At 42.9% G+C, this 17,556-nt stretch overlaps 1 protein-coding gene across 21 annotated transcripts in view; it reads right to left on the bottom strand.

Moving 5' to 3' along the window:
• Positions 1–1,740: 1,740 nt before the first annotated feature.
• Positions 1,741–17,556, bottom strand: part of tnc (tenascin C) — a 123,386-nt gene continuing 107,570 nt past the window's right edge. For all 21 annotated transcript variants that reach the window (XM_033049190.1, XM_033049194.1, XM_033049199.1 and 18 more), the window contains 11 exons: positions 16,424–16,546; positions 16,140–16,283; positions 14,011–14,130; positions 11,888–12,031; positions 10,363–10,493; positions 9,305–9,440; positions 8,985–9,136; positions 7,808–7,904; positions 4,621–4,782; positions 4,280–4,443; positions 1,741–2,931 (listed from right to left, as the gene is read on the bottom strand). In XM_033049190.1, coding sequence (XP_032905081.1) covers positions 2,812–2,931; positions 4,280–4,443; positions 4,621–4,782; positions 7,808–7,904; positions 8,985–9,136; positions 9,305–9,440; positions 10,363–10,493; positions 11,888–12,031; positions 14,011–14,130; positions 16,140–16,283; positions 16,424–16,546 — 1,493 coding nt within the window. In that variant the 3' untranslated portion in view covers positions 1,741–2,811. The remainder of the gene's footprint in view (positions 2,932–4,279; positions 4,444–4,620; positions 4,783–7,807; positions 7,905–8,984; positions 9,137–9,304; positions 9,441–10,362; positions 10,494–11,887; positions 12,032–14,010; positions 14,131–16,139; positions 16,284–16,423; positions 16,547–17,556) is intronic.

The raw sequence follows: 17,556 nt of genomic DNA, 5'->3' as shown, positions 1-17,556 counted from the left end.
CTATGTATCTATGTCTATGTATCTAGCCCAAGGCTCTCGGCTCCCTCTGGTGGCAACAATTGGTTTTGTCTTTGCTTGGCTTCCTGCACAAGATCAAATGAAAGAACTGAAAAATGCCACTAAATTCCAGATACCATGATAGAGCACACAATTAACACAATTACTGTGGGGAAATTATCATAATGTAAGCATTAAAATGCAAGAATTAATCAGGCAATTAATGTTTCATGTATTTCAGAGATAACAAAAATCTTGCTGGAAATAAACTTATTCTGTGGTGTTATCCCAACTGTTTATTAATGACCTTCGATGATACAGTTGCAGAGAGGGGAATAAATAAAATAAATGGTCCTTGATTATGTTGGCTGCCCTCCTGAGGCAGTGTGAAGTGCAGATGGACTTGATGGGGGAGTGGGGGAAGGGGGGCGGGTGGTGGACGGTGTGTGTGATGTACTGGAAAACACACCATAGGGTTACAGGGAGAAGATGGAAACTCCATACACAGACTGCACCTGAAGTCAGGATTGAACTTGTCCTCACTGAACCTTAAGCCTGACCTTGTTCCTTAATTATTAGGGTATCAATCTGATGACCTCCCATCATTCAGGACCATGACTTACAGCCTGTTGCCTCAGTCTATAGCTGCTTATAGTGTAGATGTAATATAAAGTTCAGCACAGACATTGTGGGGCTGAAGAGCCAGTTACTATGTTAAACTGTTCTGTGTTCTATGAAGTGAACCTGCATCATCTGCGGAGGTTGTAATCTTGCACAGATACCCTATTTGTATCTTTTTATGATTAGTTTCGCTTACAGATTAATCTGGTGTCCATTGCCTTTTGGTTCCTATCATTTGCTAAGGGATTGGACATGCTAAATGCAGGAAAAAAGTTCCCCATGTTGGAGGAGTCCAGAACCAGTTTAAGAATAAGGGGTAGGCATTTAGGACTGAGATGAGGAAAAACATTTTCACACAGAGAGTTGTGAATATGTGGCCTCCACTGCCACAGAAGGCAGTGGAGGCCAATTCAATGGATGCTTTCAAGAGATAGTTAGATTCACCTCTTAGGGCTAACGGAATCAAGGGATATGGGGGAAAAAGCCGGAATGGGGTACTGATTTTGGATGATCAGCCATGATCATATTGAGTGACCTTGGCTCTACACCAGAGCTATGAGCTCTGTAACAAGTCGCAGAGAGTGGGGAGGGTGGAAAGGACAGAGTGAGTGTGTGTTGGAGGGTGCAGAGGTGTCTGTAAAGCTGTTAAAGTAACAACTGCTTTAAAAGCCAGCAATTAGGAAACGAGAATCCTCCTAATAGACTAACATTCTTAATGAGTTGGTCTCCATTTATTGATTTTTTGAAGTCATGTGGTGCAACGGTATTGTAAAAACTAAACGTTTTGGGTATGGGTGAAAGATGATTTAGAATATAAAAAATCATCTCCTTGTAGCGATTGCACAAACTTCCTCCTGCTTTTTTTTTTTACTTCTTCACTTATTTCTTCACTTCACTTACGCACACTAGTCTATCTTTCCTTCTTTACTACTTCGTTTTCTTTTTCTCCTCTTTCTTTTCTCTTTAAAAAAAAAAATGGAAGCCGTACTGAGAATGTAATATGTTAACATAATTTTGGGAACCTGTAAAAATGTATTGTATTGTACTTACTTCTAATAAAGAAAAAAATAAAATAAAAAAAAGCCAGCAATTAGAGTCAGGAACCAAGGATAGGCAACATTATTCATTAAAACACCATTACTTTATTTTAATTAGGGGTACACAAAAACATACATTGAAATTATTCCTGTGAAAAACAGTCATTATTTTACAAATGTATATCATGGTCCTAGTGGTACTGTATAACTTGGGTTCAGCAATTATATCTTTCCACAGTTAGGACTTTATATAATCAGAGGGATAAGAAATGATTTTGTATTTTGACTGTAGATACTTGAAGCACAAAAAAACATTACATTTTACATTTACTTTGATAATAGAATTCCTGAAAAGTACATTTGTTCCCTTTATTTTGGGACGTTAGCCCGGCTATTTAAATAAATGGAAGATGTATTAGGGACTATTTAAACGATCAGAAATCATTTTCTTTGAGGGGAAAATGACCCATAGAAATTGCATTCAGTACGTGTTTGAATGATTCACTATTCAAGGGGACGTGAAATTTCCAATAGTAAACTTGGTAAGGACTCCTCGTGTTTTTGTATTTACATTGTTGACGTTCTATCCTAAACAGAATTAGCATCTGGTAGATTTTTAAAATACAGCACCCTGAAATTGCTAATCAATGGCAAGAAACAATTGATGCTTTCTCGAAATACACCTCCCTTTCGGCAAAAGACCACAAATGTGGAGCTCTGTGTTTGCAAAGGTAAATCTCCGCCCCCCCACATCTAGACGTTCAGCTTATACAGTTGATAGTTAAACATGAAACCTCTGTACATGAAACCTTAAAGAACAACTGGCCGGTCTGTTGCCATGGCAAACCATTTCCAACATGGTGAACGAAACATGGACAATACACTCTGATGTCTGTGCAGGCGTAACGATGGTCATACAAGGCCCACCCCTGCCCTTTGAGCAACGTATATAAAGCTATGAGCCTAAAAGCAATAGCAACCTATGTTATTTATTGTCAAAATTATCTTTGGTGTTTAAATTGAGTGGAGCTAAACCCATGTAAGATGAGAGAGCTTTCCTAGCGAGGCTCATGTAACCCAATAACTCGAATGCGAGCCAAATTATTGATGTTGCTGTACATTATGAACCTTTATTGCTTGCAGCTGATTTGGTGACTTAGTGCTGTTGCTGTGCTCTCTTCTTTCTCTGAAGGCCTCTGAAGGTGTGTGGTCTCAACTTCATTTCAACAAAAGCAATCGAATGCTCATGGCCCTTCCAATGGAACCAGTTGATGCCCTGTTGAAAAAGAATGACGTGAAAATTGATGCAAGAATAACGTGTCTTGTAATATATTGCAACACCAATCAACAAGACCATTAGACCATAAATCATAGAAGCAGAATTAGGCCATTCAGGCCATTGATTCTACTCTGCCATTCTATCATGGTTGATCTAGTTTTTCCTCTCAACCCCATTCTTCCCTTAACCTTTAATTCCCTTCATAATCAAGAACATATCAATTTCTACCTTAAAAATACCTAATGACTCCCTAATCACTGGTAATAAACTCCACGGATTCACCACCTCTGGCCAAGGAAATTCTTCCTCTTCTCCATTTTGAATTAGTCATTAAGTAATCTACGATGAATAGTCAAGCATTAAACATTTAAGGTCAGGAAACATTGATTAAATCAGGACCAGGTTCAATAATTCATAGACCCTCTTTGTTCTTCTAAAATACAGTGAACATAGTTAACTGATCAAATGGGACTCGAGAAAGATTAGATAACTCCAGGGAGAGGGAGCTTTGGGAACTGTAACCTAGGAATTCCTCTCCTGTGGTTTTCTTAAGCCTCTGAAATCCATTAGAGTGAAGATGATGCTGGTGCTAATGTCAGCATCGCAATGGGAGATGTTGCACATGGACAGGGAAGGTTTAGAGGGACATGGACCAAATGCGGACACGTGGGACTAGTGTGGATGGGCATCTTGGTTGGCTTGGGCAAGTTGGACAAAAAGACCCATTTCCATCCCGTCTGACTCAACCACTCAATGTTGGTGATTCTCACTTGTGCAAAATAGAATGAGGAGTTGGCACATGAAATCAACTGTATAATAAAAGTAATTTTACAATGGGCATTAATATCATGGTCTGATTGCTTTCTGCACGGTTTGCACACACAAAAATTATGCAAAATCTATTTTTTTCAATATTAGGTGTCATCAAATAGAAGGAAGGTCAAACAGCATGTGGCGCTGAATTTCTCATCTACGTTGGCTTTGATTTGGTAAGGAGCTGAATCATGCATAGTTTATAGTTTGGAATGTCCTGTGCTTCATCAGCAATTGTTCTACAGGTTTAGATGTATTATTGTCACATGTAAAGTACAGTAAATAGCTTTATTTTACATGCTGTCCAATCCAATCAGATAATACTATATATAAATACATTCAAGGCAAACGCAAGTACAATAAGTAAAGCAAAAGGGAAGATGCAGAGTACAGAATATTGTTCTCAGCCTTGTGGTGCACCAATACCAGAGACAAAGTTCAATGTCCACCATGGGGTAGAGGTGAATACTGATGCTAGGAATGACGGCATCGTGCCATGTCTGTTCATTTATTAATTATCAACTTGACGTACCTGGCTGTGCTTTTTAATTCCATATCTCCCATTCAGATTGACCCGGTGGCAGTTCTTGTACCACCAGGCTCCCTTGTAAGACAGAGCACAGTTGGTCACGGCTACGTCATTGTCTCTGTCCCTTGTGGAGAATGGCCGGCCCTGGTGGTAGGTTAGAGAATCACCTGAGAGGGAAAACAGAGAACCTGAATGTTCACGACATCTTGCAAAATTGTACATCCCCACATGCATTACTAATAGCTTGTCTTAAATGAAGTCTGAAACTGTCTGGGAGATGGTTTGGGGAATTATTTAGTGCTACCTCTATCTTTATCATCACCTTTAGACCATTTCAGCTTTACCTGCTGTCCCGTTGTATGCTCCAATGTGCAATTTGTAGCGGCTTTTTGCGTCCGAAATAAAGAATTTGTCATAGACTGCATAGGCTGTGTCCCCTTCATCCTGTAGGTCGACACGGAGTTGATAGCGCCCCTCGGAGGTAATCTTGTGAAGGTTCTCCAGGCCTGAGAGACAAACAGAATAACACGATTTTACACGTAACCAAGGTCATTCCGATTCCCTCAATCCAACAAAAGCTAAAACTATCATCAATGAAATCCCCCAATTTAGTGAAAATAGGTACATGGCTATGCAAGGAATGGAGGAGTATGGAACATCTGTAGGTAGAAGATGTTAGTTTATCTTAATATTATGTTTGGCACAGGAATTGTGGGCTGATGGGCCTGTTCCTATACACTGAGCGGTGGGCTCCTAGAATGCGCTGCTAGGGGTGGTGGTGGAGGCTGATACTTTAGTGTCCCTTTTGGAAAGGCACATGGATGTGCAGGGAATGGAGGGATATGAATTATGTGCAGGCAGAAAACAGTTTGTATTTGCATCATGTTTGGCACACACAATGTGGGCCAAATGTTTGTCCCTGTGCTGCACTGTTTGATGGTCTCTGCTCTGACAGTTGTCATGTTACTTTCCTTACAGTGACTGATTGATCAATGAGTCATGAAACGGAAAGATCACTGCATTGTGGCCAGATGTGATGTACACATTGGTTAGAACTTAAACCATTGCTTACCAAATGGTAATATTCAGAAGGAAGCCATTCAGGTCATCATGCCTATGCCAGCTCTCAGAACAATCCCACTAATCCCACCCCCGGCTTATTTCCGTGCATCCCGTTCTTTCATGTGCCCATCAAGACGCTGTCAACTTGCACTCAGGGGACCCTACAGAGGCCAATTAACCTGCCACCATCTGTGTCTTTGGGATGTGGGAGGAAACTGGTGCACACGGGGGAAACCCATGTTGTCACAGAGAGAATATCGCAGACGTCACCCATAAGTCAGGATCGAACCTGGGGCTCTGGAGCTGTAGGATGGCAGTGCAAACCACTTTGCCAACATGCTCCCCAAACAAGAGGGTCAAACCCATGGAGATATTGTTTGTGAACTCAGACAGTTTGATATTCTTTGCGCCATAAACATTGGTAATTGAGAACAGATAAGGCAAAGGCAACTGGTTGTGATTTGTCAGACAACAGGATGAGTTCAGAGCTGCAGGATCCACCATTTCATGAATCATTGGCCCAATCAACCTTGATCCTATTGGTGACACAACCTCACAAATTTCTGGTAGAGGGTGGAGAAAGATTGGCTGGAGAACTAGACAAGGATTCGGTGACGTTTCGGGTCGAGACCCTTAATAATAATAATAACTTTATTTATAAAGCACTTTAAACAACTGCAGTTGCCACAAAGTGCTGTACATGAGAACTCATGAACAAAAAGCTATTACAAACAATTAAAAACCATTAAAAACCATAAAACGAAGGACTATAAAAAACACACTAAAAATTAAAAGACATTAAAAGCACTAAAAACAGGAGCAATGCCTCAGCCAGTGTCGAAAGCCAAAGAATAAAAATGTGTTTTTAGGGAGGATTTGAAGATGGACAGTGAGGGGGCCTGTCTGATGTGCAGCGGCAAGGTGTTCCAGAGTGCCGGAGCAGCAACAGAAAAGGCTCTATCCCCTCTGAGCTTCCGCTTAGACCTTGGTACCTCAAGGAGCAGCTGATCAGCTGACCTGAGGCACCGGGCAGGAGCATATAGGTGGAGCAGCTCAGAGAGGTAAGGCGGGGCGAGCCCATTCAACGATTTAAAAACAAATAAAAGAATTTTGAAATGAACTCGAAAGTGCACTGGGAGCCAGTGAAGTGGGACGGCAAAAATGGGCGTAATGTGCTCCCTCTTTCGAGTTCCAGTCAAAAGGCGAGCGGCAGCATTTTGAACAAGCTGGAGACGAGCCAATGAAGCTCGTGCGACTCCAGAGTAGAGTGCGTTACAGTAATCCAGCCTAGATGTAATAAAGGCATGGATTACTGTTTCAAAATGCTCCCGCTCGAGAATGGGCTTCACCTTTGCCAGCTTCCTTAGGTGAAAGAAGCTGGACTTAACCACCGCGCCTATGTAACCACCTTCTTCATCTTCCTCTTAAATTCTTTTCATGTTGCTTATTATGAAATTATGCTCCCTAATCTTATAGAAACTTACAAAATTCTTAAGGGGTTGGACAGGCTAGATGCAGGAAGATTGCTCCCGATGTTGGGGAAGTCCAGGACAAGGGGTCACAGCTTAAGGATAAGGGGGAAATCCTTTAAAACCGAGATGAGAAGAACTTTTTTCACACAGAGAGTGGTGAATCTCTGGAACTCCCTGCCACAGAGGGTAGTCGAGGCCAGTTCATTGGCTATATTTAAGAGGGAGTTAGATGTGGCCCTTGTGGCTAAGGGGATCAGGGGGTATGGAGAGAAGGCAGGTACGGGATACTGAGTTGGATGATCAGCCATGATCATATTGAATGGCGGTGCAGGCTCGAAGGGCCGAATGGCCTACTCCTGCACCTAATTTCTATGTTTCTATGTAATCCTTCTCTGATACCAACCCTGGCCTCAGGTGCTGCTTGTGTGGAGTTTGCATGTTCACTCTTTGACCACATGGGTTCCCTACAGGTGCTTCGGTTTCCTCCCATATCCTAAACGCGTGCGGGTATGTAGTTTAATTGGCCTCAATAAATTGCCCCTAATATGCAGGGAATGGATGAGAAGAAGAGGGATATAAAGAGGTGAGCAGTGGAACTGGTAGAATGACTAGTGTGGAGGAGGAGGGCGAGTGGGGAGGGGAGGGAATGCAGGAGTTACTTGAAATTAGAAAAATCAATAGTCATACTGCTGGGTTGAAAGCTGACCAAGCGAAATATGAGGTGCTGTTCCTCCAATTTGCGTGTGGCCTCACTTTGACGGTGGGAGGAGGTGCAGGACAGAAAGGTCAGTGTGGGAGTTGGAAGGGGAATTAAAATGTTTGGCAACTGAGGGATCACATAGGCTGAAGGGGAGTGTTCAGCGAAACGATCGCCACAGTCTCGACATAAAATACACATTACATCTAGTGAAGCAAATTACATCAGTTAATATTCTCCTTTAAAACACGGCGGAAAAAGATCTGATGGTTTACACAGTATTGATGCTGTGACACTTACCCAACCACAACTCGCCCGAAGGATTACCAAATCCAGCAGTGTAGTTCTTCCAGTTCCTGAAGAAATCCACCTGGCCACTCTCCCGTCTCTGGAACACCTGGAATTTATTTATTGCTCAGTCAGTTTTGATTTTTCATTGAGGTCACACGATTAACAATCATCACTTATGTCAGTTGCGTACGAGAGAGTGAATGAGTTGCTAATGTTACAGAGGCAATGTCGTAATACACAGTAGTTAGGTTTTGTTTTATTAGTTGTAGATGTTAGCTCTTCCAAATTATGGATCAAAGCCTTGAGGTTTGGGATATTTCAGACATTAGGCAATGTGACTTAAGGGGGGTTGGGGGCATAAACCCTGTCAGAATGCACAAAGTCCATGATATTAATGGGTCAGGAGTCACTGAATTGGTAACACAACATGGTCTCTGTGCCTCTCTCCACTGCCCCTCACTCCCATCCCCCCTCCTCAGAATCATCAGCTGCAGCCCCCCCCCCCCTCCACTTGCCCTGGTCAGGGTGCAGAAGGGCAGTCTTACTAGCTCCGAGTGTTGCCAGGGTCATGCTGTGTGTGGCCTGAGCAGTGACTACCTGAGGTCCAAATCCCCAAATTTTCCTTGGCCACCAGAAAAGCTAGCGAGGAGGAGGGGTTGGGGGACAGGTTTATTAACTGCAAAAGATCTAGTGATTTTCAATCACCTTGCTTCTGATGTTTTGAGACATTCATACCCTATGGATAGGCTAACCGACCACAGCAAATTGGCCCAAGTGTGCGGGGGAGTGGTCAAATGTGGGGGAGTTGGTTGGGAATGTGGGAAAAATAAAATGGGATGGTCTTCTTCTGTGGAATTGGCTGGTCTACGTGTGACCTCACGGACTCTGTGGTCTGAAGGACCTTTTTCCTTGGAAGGATGAATGGCAAACGTGTCAGATCGAAGAAGGGTCTCGACTTGATGTGTTGTCTGTCCATTCCCTCCGCCTGGTCAGCCGCGTTCCTCCAGTGCCGTCAGTTTAAGACTAAGTTGCTCTTTGATTTGCATCATTTGACCGTAGTTTGAAGTACAGACAAAAGGCAAATTTTATCCCATTGGCTGTTGGAGCAAAGAGATCAGTAACCTTTGCCATGCAAACTATCAGCTGAAGGAGTTTCACCTGCATGGTTTCCTCTGTCTGCACTTACCATCCATCCGCCCCCATCTGTGTTCATATCGCAGTACACTTGAAGCGGCTGAGACCAATTTCCATTCAGGAAAATGGTTTGGACTCCAGAACTGGTCTCGCCATTCAGCAAGGTCTGGGAGCAATCCTTGGGAAAGGGGTACAGGAAGCCAACTGCAAAAAAAAGGACAAAGCAGACCTCAGTGAGAGTAAAAACCAAAATCAGCCAAGAAGACAAAAAAAATCTTATTGGAATTAAGAGGGGAAAGGTCTGGCTTGCTTATGCCCACTGTGATAAATGTTGAAACATTTACTGGGGTATTTGATGTTTTCTGTTCGTACCTGTTCTGAAGGTGGTCTCGATGATGTTGCTGCGTTCTGAGCCAGTGTAGGCTTGGAGCATCACTCTGTAACTCATCGATGGGTCCAACTCCAGCAGGCTGTACGAGCTCTCTGCAGCTCCAAAATACTCAAGCTTCTGTTCAAGCATCAAAGTAGAAACAAGGATTTATTATCAGTGCAGATGAGAATTGTATAATATTTACATCTTAAACTCATGAGTGGCAACAATGTTTTAAAAAGAAACAAATATAAGATAACAAGATCAAAAGGCAGAGGAGCAGAATTAGGCCATTTGGCCCATGGAGTCTGCTCCACCATTCGATCGCGCTGATCTCTTTAGCCTCTCAACCCCAATCTCCTGCCCTCTTCCCTTAACTGATGGATTTGTGAATAGTGAGGAAGGTTGACAAAGGATACGGCAGGATATGTATCAGTAGGAAATTTGGGCAGAGAAATGGCAGCTGGAATTTAATCCAGGTAAGTGTGAGCGGTGCACTGCGGGAGGTCAACTGTTGGAGGAGAGTATACAGTTTATGGCAGGCTGATGTGCAGTCGATGGGATTAGGTTAGATTGTCATCATGGTCAGTGCAGACGTGGTGGGCCGAAGGGACTTTAGACTTTGGAGATACATTGTGGAAACCGGCCCTTCGGCCCACTGAGTCCACATCTACCAACCCTATCCTACACACGAGAAACAATTTACAATTTTACCGAAGCCAATTAACCTACAAACCCACAGGTCTTTTGGATGTGGGAGGAAACCAGAGCACCCGGAGAAAACCCACGCGGTCACAGGGAGAATGCGCAAACTTCACACAGACAGCATCTGTAGTCAGGATCGAACCCGGGTCTCAGACAGCAACACTACCGCTGCGCCACTGTGCTGCCCTCAGGCCTGTTCCATGTTGTATGTTTTAAAAGTCATAACTTTTAATATCAGAGGGTTCCGTTTCTATCCTTGACAACGTCAGTGAGTGAAGTAGCTGTGAACTCCTGAACTCTGGAGCATGCCACTGCCAACAATCCGCTGGGACCTTCCAGTCCACCCGGGACTTACTTCTACTTTGCCATCTTCAGTCTCGATCGTCAGAATGTAGCCGCTGATCTGAGCTTGGGGAGGCTTCCATGAAACGAGGGCATCGTTCATTGTAACATCGCTCACGCTTAAATCTCTGGGTGAATCAATGGCTTCAGGGATGTAACAAAGATTACTAATTAATTAAAAAAACGATTGCATTTAAATACATTAATCCTTTCAAAGTGAACAATAAAATGGTCCCGTGTAGGAAGGAACTGCAGATGCTGGTTTAAATCGAAGATAGACACAATTGCCGGAGTAACTGAGTGGGACAGTCAGCATCTCTGGAGAGAAGGAATGGGTGACGTTTCGGGTCGAGACCCTTCTTCAGAATCATATCAGACTGAAGAAGGGTCTTGAACCGAAACGTCACCCATTCCTTCTCTCCTGAGATGCTGCCTGTCCTGCTGGGTTATTCGCGTTTTGTGTCTATCTTCAATAAAATGGTACCTATGCACTGTAACTTTTACAGCCAAGAAAGCTTTTAGCCTATTGTTTAACATTGTTTAAACTACCAAGATCAAAGTTCTATTTTAACCTATGCAGTCACACACCTCATTGTTATTTTTCCTTCAGTTATATTTTTTAGTAATTCCTCTTCATGGTCTGATTTGTCATAACTTTCTAGTGTTCTTGGATGTAGTTTTAATTTGGATCCCTGCCACACTCTCCACACAACTTTAGCTGTTTGATGAGAAATACTCTGCAGTGCACTGTCGAGAAGGTAAAAGTCTGCTGAGTTCCGACCCAAAATGCATTTAATAACAGTTTGAAATATGATAAAGGGAGGTGGTGCAGTTTATCTGGGTTTTTTTTTTAGAGATACAGCGTGGAAATAATCCTTATGGCCCACTGAGTCCACGCTGACCATGGTCACCCTATACACCAGCATTATCCTGCACACTAGGGACAATTTACAACTTACAGAGCCAATTAACCTACAAACCTGTACGTCTTTGGAGTGTGGGAGGAAACCAGAGCACCCGTAGGAAACCCACACGGTCACAGGGAGAATGGACAAACTCCGTACAGACAGCACCCGGAGACAGGATGGAAAACGTGTCTCTGGTGTTGTAAGGCAGCAACTCTACCGTTGTGCCACTGTGCCGCTCTGATATTGTGGGCTGGAGCAGTTCACCGTTAATGCAAGCTGTGCCTTATGACTGAGAAACCCAGCCAGTTCACTCAAGTCCTCCAGTGAAATGAGGCTCCTCCTCCTGGGTCACTTCTGCCTACAGGTGACTTGAATTAAATGTTTGACCCTTAATGTGTTCATTCAGGAGAACTGGAGATCGACACCAAAAACAGCCTGTCCACAGCTTCCTACAACATAGGAGCTACTGGGAAGAACAGACTGAATGAGGCAAGCTACTTCCTGCCACATTCTTTCTCATTACAACCGGATATAATTATTTGTCCACTCAGTCACGGTTAGCTAGTTCACATTCAGTTATATTGATACCAGGTAAAAATCTGTTCCTCGCAGAGATAAAGTTGAACCTACCGGTGGAGAAAGTAGTGCCGGAGACGGCACTTTTGAGAGAGCCTTTCACAGCATAGAGCAACACCCTGTAGCGGGTCCCAGGTAAAAGTCTGCTGAGTTCCGACCGTAACAGATTTCCTGAAACCCTTTCGGTTACTGGTGACCCTGAAGAGAAAGTATGGATATCCGATTTCAGACGGCATTCACTCAGCAAATGTAGTCAATTTTTAAACCCTTAATTAAAAATACTTTTATTTATACAACAAACAGTTACGTTTAATTCACTTCCTTCATTTGAGCACAATCAGAGTTTACCTTGTGTAGGAAGGAACTGCGGGTACTGGTTTACACTGAAGATAGAGACAAATTGTTGGGGTTACCTAGCAGGTCAGTCAGCGTTTCTGGAGAAAAGGAATAGGTGACGTTTCGGGCCGGGACCTGTCTTGTTTAATTCCACTGCTTATTGGGGCAAAGCATTCATCCAGACTCCTCAGGGTGATATTCAGGAATGCCTCATTTTGATTAGCACTAATTTCCAGATGGGAATTGGGGAGATTAAATATTTATACAAAAGTGCAGAAATTTTCCCATCCCTGTTCCTTGTTCTTATGTCAATCTCAGCCAGCACAGCAGGGGCACACAACCTGATCACTCCACCAGCATTTTCTTGCTGAGTTGATTGTGCAAATCTCAACCACATTTTTTCACCTTCCTATTTTTTTCTTTGCGTCCCACATCTTACACAACGGTGGTTTTATGAAGTATCTCAGATCATGCAACAAGTTATTTCCCTCCCTACTACCCTTTTATCCTTCTTCCACCCCTGCTAAAACATCTACTTCACCAAAATGGAGCAGGCATTCTACCGTTTATCCTTACAGTTGCTGACTGACCTTATAAAATTTTCAATTTTTATTTTAAAAACTAAATCAGAAGCACAAATAATATTCATGCAATCAGCATACTCGAGTCATAGAGTCAAATACCACAGAAACAGGACCTTCAGCCAAACTAGTCCTTGCCGACCACAATGTCCCATCTATGCTAAAACCAACAGCCTACGTTTGGCACATATCTCTCTAAATCCTTCCGATCTATTTACCTCTCCGAATGACTTTTAAGTGTCATTATTATACCTGGCTCAACTACCTCATATTCCATATACCCACCACCCTCTGTGTGAAAACATTACCTCTCAAGTTGCTATTAAATCTTCCTCCCCTCACCTTAACCATATGCCCTCCACTCTGCTTCCCCAACCCAGGGGAAAACATATGTGCATGCACCCTGTCTATTCCCCTCATGAATTTGTACACCATAAGATCATCCCTCAGTCTCCTGTGTTTCAAGGAATAAAGTCCTCGCCTACCATCCTCTCCCTATAGTTCAGGCCCTCAAGCCCTGGCACTTTCCTCGTAACTATTGTTTGCATTCTTTTCAGTTTAATAGCGTATTTCCTATAATGCTGTGTCCAAAACTAAGCACGTGTGACCTCACCAAAACCTTGTGCAACTGTAACATAATGTTCCAAATTCTCCGCTCAGTTCCCTGACTGATAAAGGCTCAAAAGCCAAAAGCATCTTTCACCACCCCAACTACCTGCAATGCCAGTTGAAGAGAACTATGTACTTGCACCCCTAGGTCCCTCTGCACTACAAAACTCTCCAGGGCCATGGAACACCTCACACTTATCTGCATGAAAATCCATTTTCCATTCTTCTGTAATACTGGTACTCATTGCTAAAGTACAACAGTGACCATGTTTCAAAAGCACTGAATTGACTGAGAACTACAGTATGAGCAACAGAGAGGCAATCTGGTAATTATTTTAGTGGGTTTATTTCATGAATCATTTTAAATTAAGATCGGAATCAAAGCAAAATTATCCTCATCCATCAGCCTCTAAGCCAGGAGCATCAATTTGTACTGTGATGCTAGAAAAACATAGCAGGTCAGGCAGCATCTATGGAGGAAGAAACGGAATGACTTTCTGTTTATTAAAGGCTCTTCACGTTTTACCTAAAATGTTCAATTTCACTTTCCACAGATGCTAGGCCTGCTGAGTGTTTGTATTCATCGTTACAAGCCTGTGCCTTGATTAATGTTTACTATCACGATTCCTCCATTATGAGATTTGCCCTTACCGTCACGAGCACTGTAGGTGATGACGTATTCATCCACGGCTGCCACACTGGGCCTCCACGCCAGCAGGGCTTTAGAATCCGTCGCATTCACAACTCTCAGTTCGGACGGACCATCCAAGGCTGTCAGGGGAAAAACATGATCACAACAGATTACTTTCAAGCCTGTCTAATAAATTTATCTCAGGTCCAACCAACTTACCCAACATTTATTACATCAAATTTCATCACGTTACATCCCAGAGTAAAAATATTAAGATTGCCGTCTCTTTCACAACATCAGTATTTTTTACCCATGAGTTAATTTAGTTGAGATTAGTTTAGTTTAGAGATAAAGCATGGTAGCAGGCCCTTCGGCCCACCAAGTCCACGCAGACTATCGATCACCCATTCATACTAGTTCTACATTATCCCACTTTCTCACTTTCCTGCACACTGGGGCACATGTGCATGTCTTTGGGATTTGGGGGAAATCCAGAGCACCTGGAAGAAACCTTTGTCTCGCATATGCTACATTACAATTTTGAGGGGTTACATCCCAGGTCGATTAACTATCAGGCTCTTGAACCACCCTTCACAACCCCAACCCTACACCAGCACCAAATACATAAGGTTGCAATTGTATAAAGTTGCACTACATACCACCGGGTGGCGCCGTCAGCGATGGCAGCCTCACCAACGGTCTGTCTGTCTTTTCGCCCATTTAGTTATTTTTAGTGTGTTTTAAAAGTATGTGTTAATTTTCTCTGGTTTGTTTGATGTGGGGGGTGGGGGAGGGGGTCAGGGGAAACCTTTTTTCAATCTCTTATCTTGCCGGAGACGCAATTGTTTTCCGGATCGTATCTCCGGTCGCTCTGCGGCCTAACATCATGGAGCTGGCGGCCTTGCTCGAGACTGACATTGAGCCCCACAGCGAGGCCGTGGACTTACCATTGGAGCCTGCGATCCCTTGCCTGGGATCGATGATCCAACTGCAGCCTGCGGATTTCACCATCAAGGAGCTCGCAGTCTCGGGTAGAGGCTTATGTCGGGAAGCTCCAAAGTCGCAGGAGATTCGATCGCCCGGTGCGGGGGAGCTGAGATCCCTCCGATGTGGGAGCTTGATCGCCCCGACATGGAGGGGCCGACCGCCAGCTACGGGAGCCAAGATCGTCCCGACAACGGAAGGTTCGAGGCCCCCAACGGGCAAAGAAGGGAAGAGATTGAACTTTTTTTTCGCCTTCCATCACAGTGGACGAGTCACTGTGGTGGATGTTTATGTTAAAATGTTTTTTTTGTGTCTTATTACTTTTTATTGGTATGACTGTATGGCAAATCAAATTCCTCGTATGTTGCAAAACATACTTGGCTAATAAAGTATTATTATTATTATTATTATTATTACATACCTTGGCTTGCACTATTATCGTCTTATGACAGAGGACAAATTGAACATGTATTATATTATTGTTCATTGCATACTTATTTGTTGTATTGTTGCATTAAGGTGCCTGTAACACTGCAGCAAATAAGGCTTTCATTGTTCTCATCCAGTTAATCAACTCATCCAATTAAACATTGTTGACTCAAGTTAATTCAGTGAACCTCCAGTGTCACAAAACCTACCGAGAATCTGAATTACCACAATGACTTGAATCCAGAATGCTGTTACTGCAGTCAATGTGCTTTCATTGGATGGTTGTCACTGAATTTTGATGAACAAGAGTCCCTTCCAAACACTGCCCTCACTTTTAGATTCATCAGAAGTCTTCATCGCGCACTCCCTAGAAGAACTGAGCAGAAGGCAAGCCAACATACTTTCTTCTATATTTAGGCACCTTAAAACACTCCTTGCACTTGACCGTAAAACATTAGAGCAGGATTAGGCCACCATTCAGTCATGAAGGGATTCTCCGTCTGATGGGACCACAGATCTCGTGATTTTTTTTAGTGAAGTGTAAAATTGGATAAATTGCTTGGATTTCAAATATTCAGATACCTCAGTTGGTTTTACATGCATAAAACTGCACATGCATCCAATAGAAAATATTGTACAAACAAAATCAAGGGAATGAATATATCAGACCCTTGCTAATCTGTAAATAACCAAAAGGTTTATAGTCTGTTTGATGGTGTTCTTCCCTGTGGCTTACCAGTTGTCACCATGCCCGAAGTTGGTTCACTCTCCTCAAAGTCTTTAATGGAAAGGACTTTGATCTCGTACTGAGTCGCTGGGATCAGGTTTTGCAGTGAGGTTTGAGATTTGCTGCCATCCACCGTCACAGTGGTGCTTGCACCTGTGAAAACCAGAGTGGAATAGGAAAGTCTTTCAGCGCCCAGGGAGACATATTCTTGAAAGAACTTCTGAAGGAGATGGTATCGTGAAGGCAGTAAAAAATGGTTGGTGTGCAGAGACAGTGGCCAAGCACCAGCTTACCTCCATCAGTAGGTTCATACATGATCTTGTAACTGGTCACGTACACTCTGGGAGGATCCCACCTTACAGACACCGTGGTGTCAGTGATGTCGAGGAACTCCAGACCTCTAGGAGCTCCCACCCCTGCGTGAGAAAGTTGCAAAAGGCAGGCAGGTTATCATTTCATTCTAAAACTGCCACGTCGGCAGGTCTCGGCAATGTGGAAACTGTGGTCAGGCTCGAATGTAGTTTGAGGAGAGAGAAAAACAGTCAATAATTCAAGTTGATGGTTCAAATTCACGGCTGTAAGCCTGAGATGCAGGTCAGTGACCTTTCATCAGAACGATGATTGGCTGAAGCTCAGTTACATTCCACAGCTGCTGCCTGACCTGTTGAGCAATGTTCTGTTCTTATCTCGGGTTTTCATTGTCTGCAGAATTGTGCTTTCATGCCGATTAAGAGGAGAACTGATTTTCAATGTTAATTTATTGGGTGCGTTACGAAGAAGATATACAGTCAGTATGTAGACAGCGCTAAGCAATTTGTGGAATAGCTCAAGAAAATAAATGCACACCAATTGATGGACACCTGATAACAGATATATCATTATCTATTGTAATACACAGCGGTCATGAATTAGCATTAAAGCTGACAGCCTTGCCTTTGAACCATTTTGCTTAATCCTTCGAAAGATCTCCCCACCTCCATGAAAATGCAGCTGATGGTTTTTTTTTTTTAACATGTCATGCCAAAATGTAATTTTGTTCATTACATTAGCTCTGTGAGAAAATGTACATCAGTCTAGATTTCCCATTGCTGCCCAAATCAAAATATAGGCATGAATTTCACAGATATTGGAGGCAATTATCTATTAAGCAACTTGGCTGGGCTTTCATTGACTATTTGGGCAGTTCAGGCATGCCATATGAAAATATATCCTCAAGAGTAAAATACACTAACACTTATATATCAAACATCTAGTGTTATTGACCAGGGGAGAAATTCTGGGCAATTATTTTTCGTTTGTCTTCCAAGTTCAGCCGCTTTGTTACACGAAGATATACAATTATATTTTTGGATACAGCATGTAGGTTTAACTAAGTCTCATTTTCCAGTGTCTCATTATACAAAGAGCAGGATATCACTGACAAACA

This window comes from Amblyraja radiata, chromosome 32, assembly GCF_010909765.2.
Source record: "Amblyraja radiata isolate CabotCenter1 chromosome 32, sAmbRad1.1.pri, whole genome shotgun sequence".
Taxonomy (NCBI): Eukaryota; Metazoa; Chordata; class Chondrichthyes; order Rajiformes; family Rajidae; genus Amblyraja; species Amblyraja radiata.
This window is presented reverse-complemented; position numbering and strand designations above follow the sequence as displayed.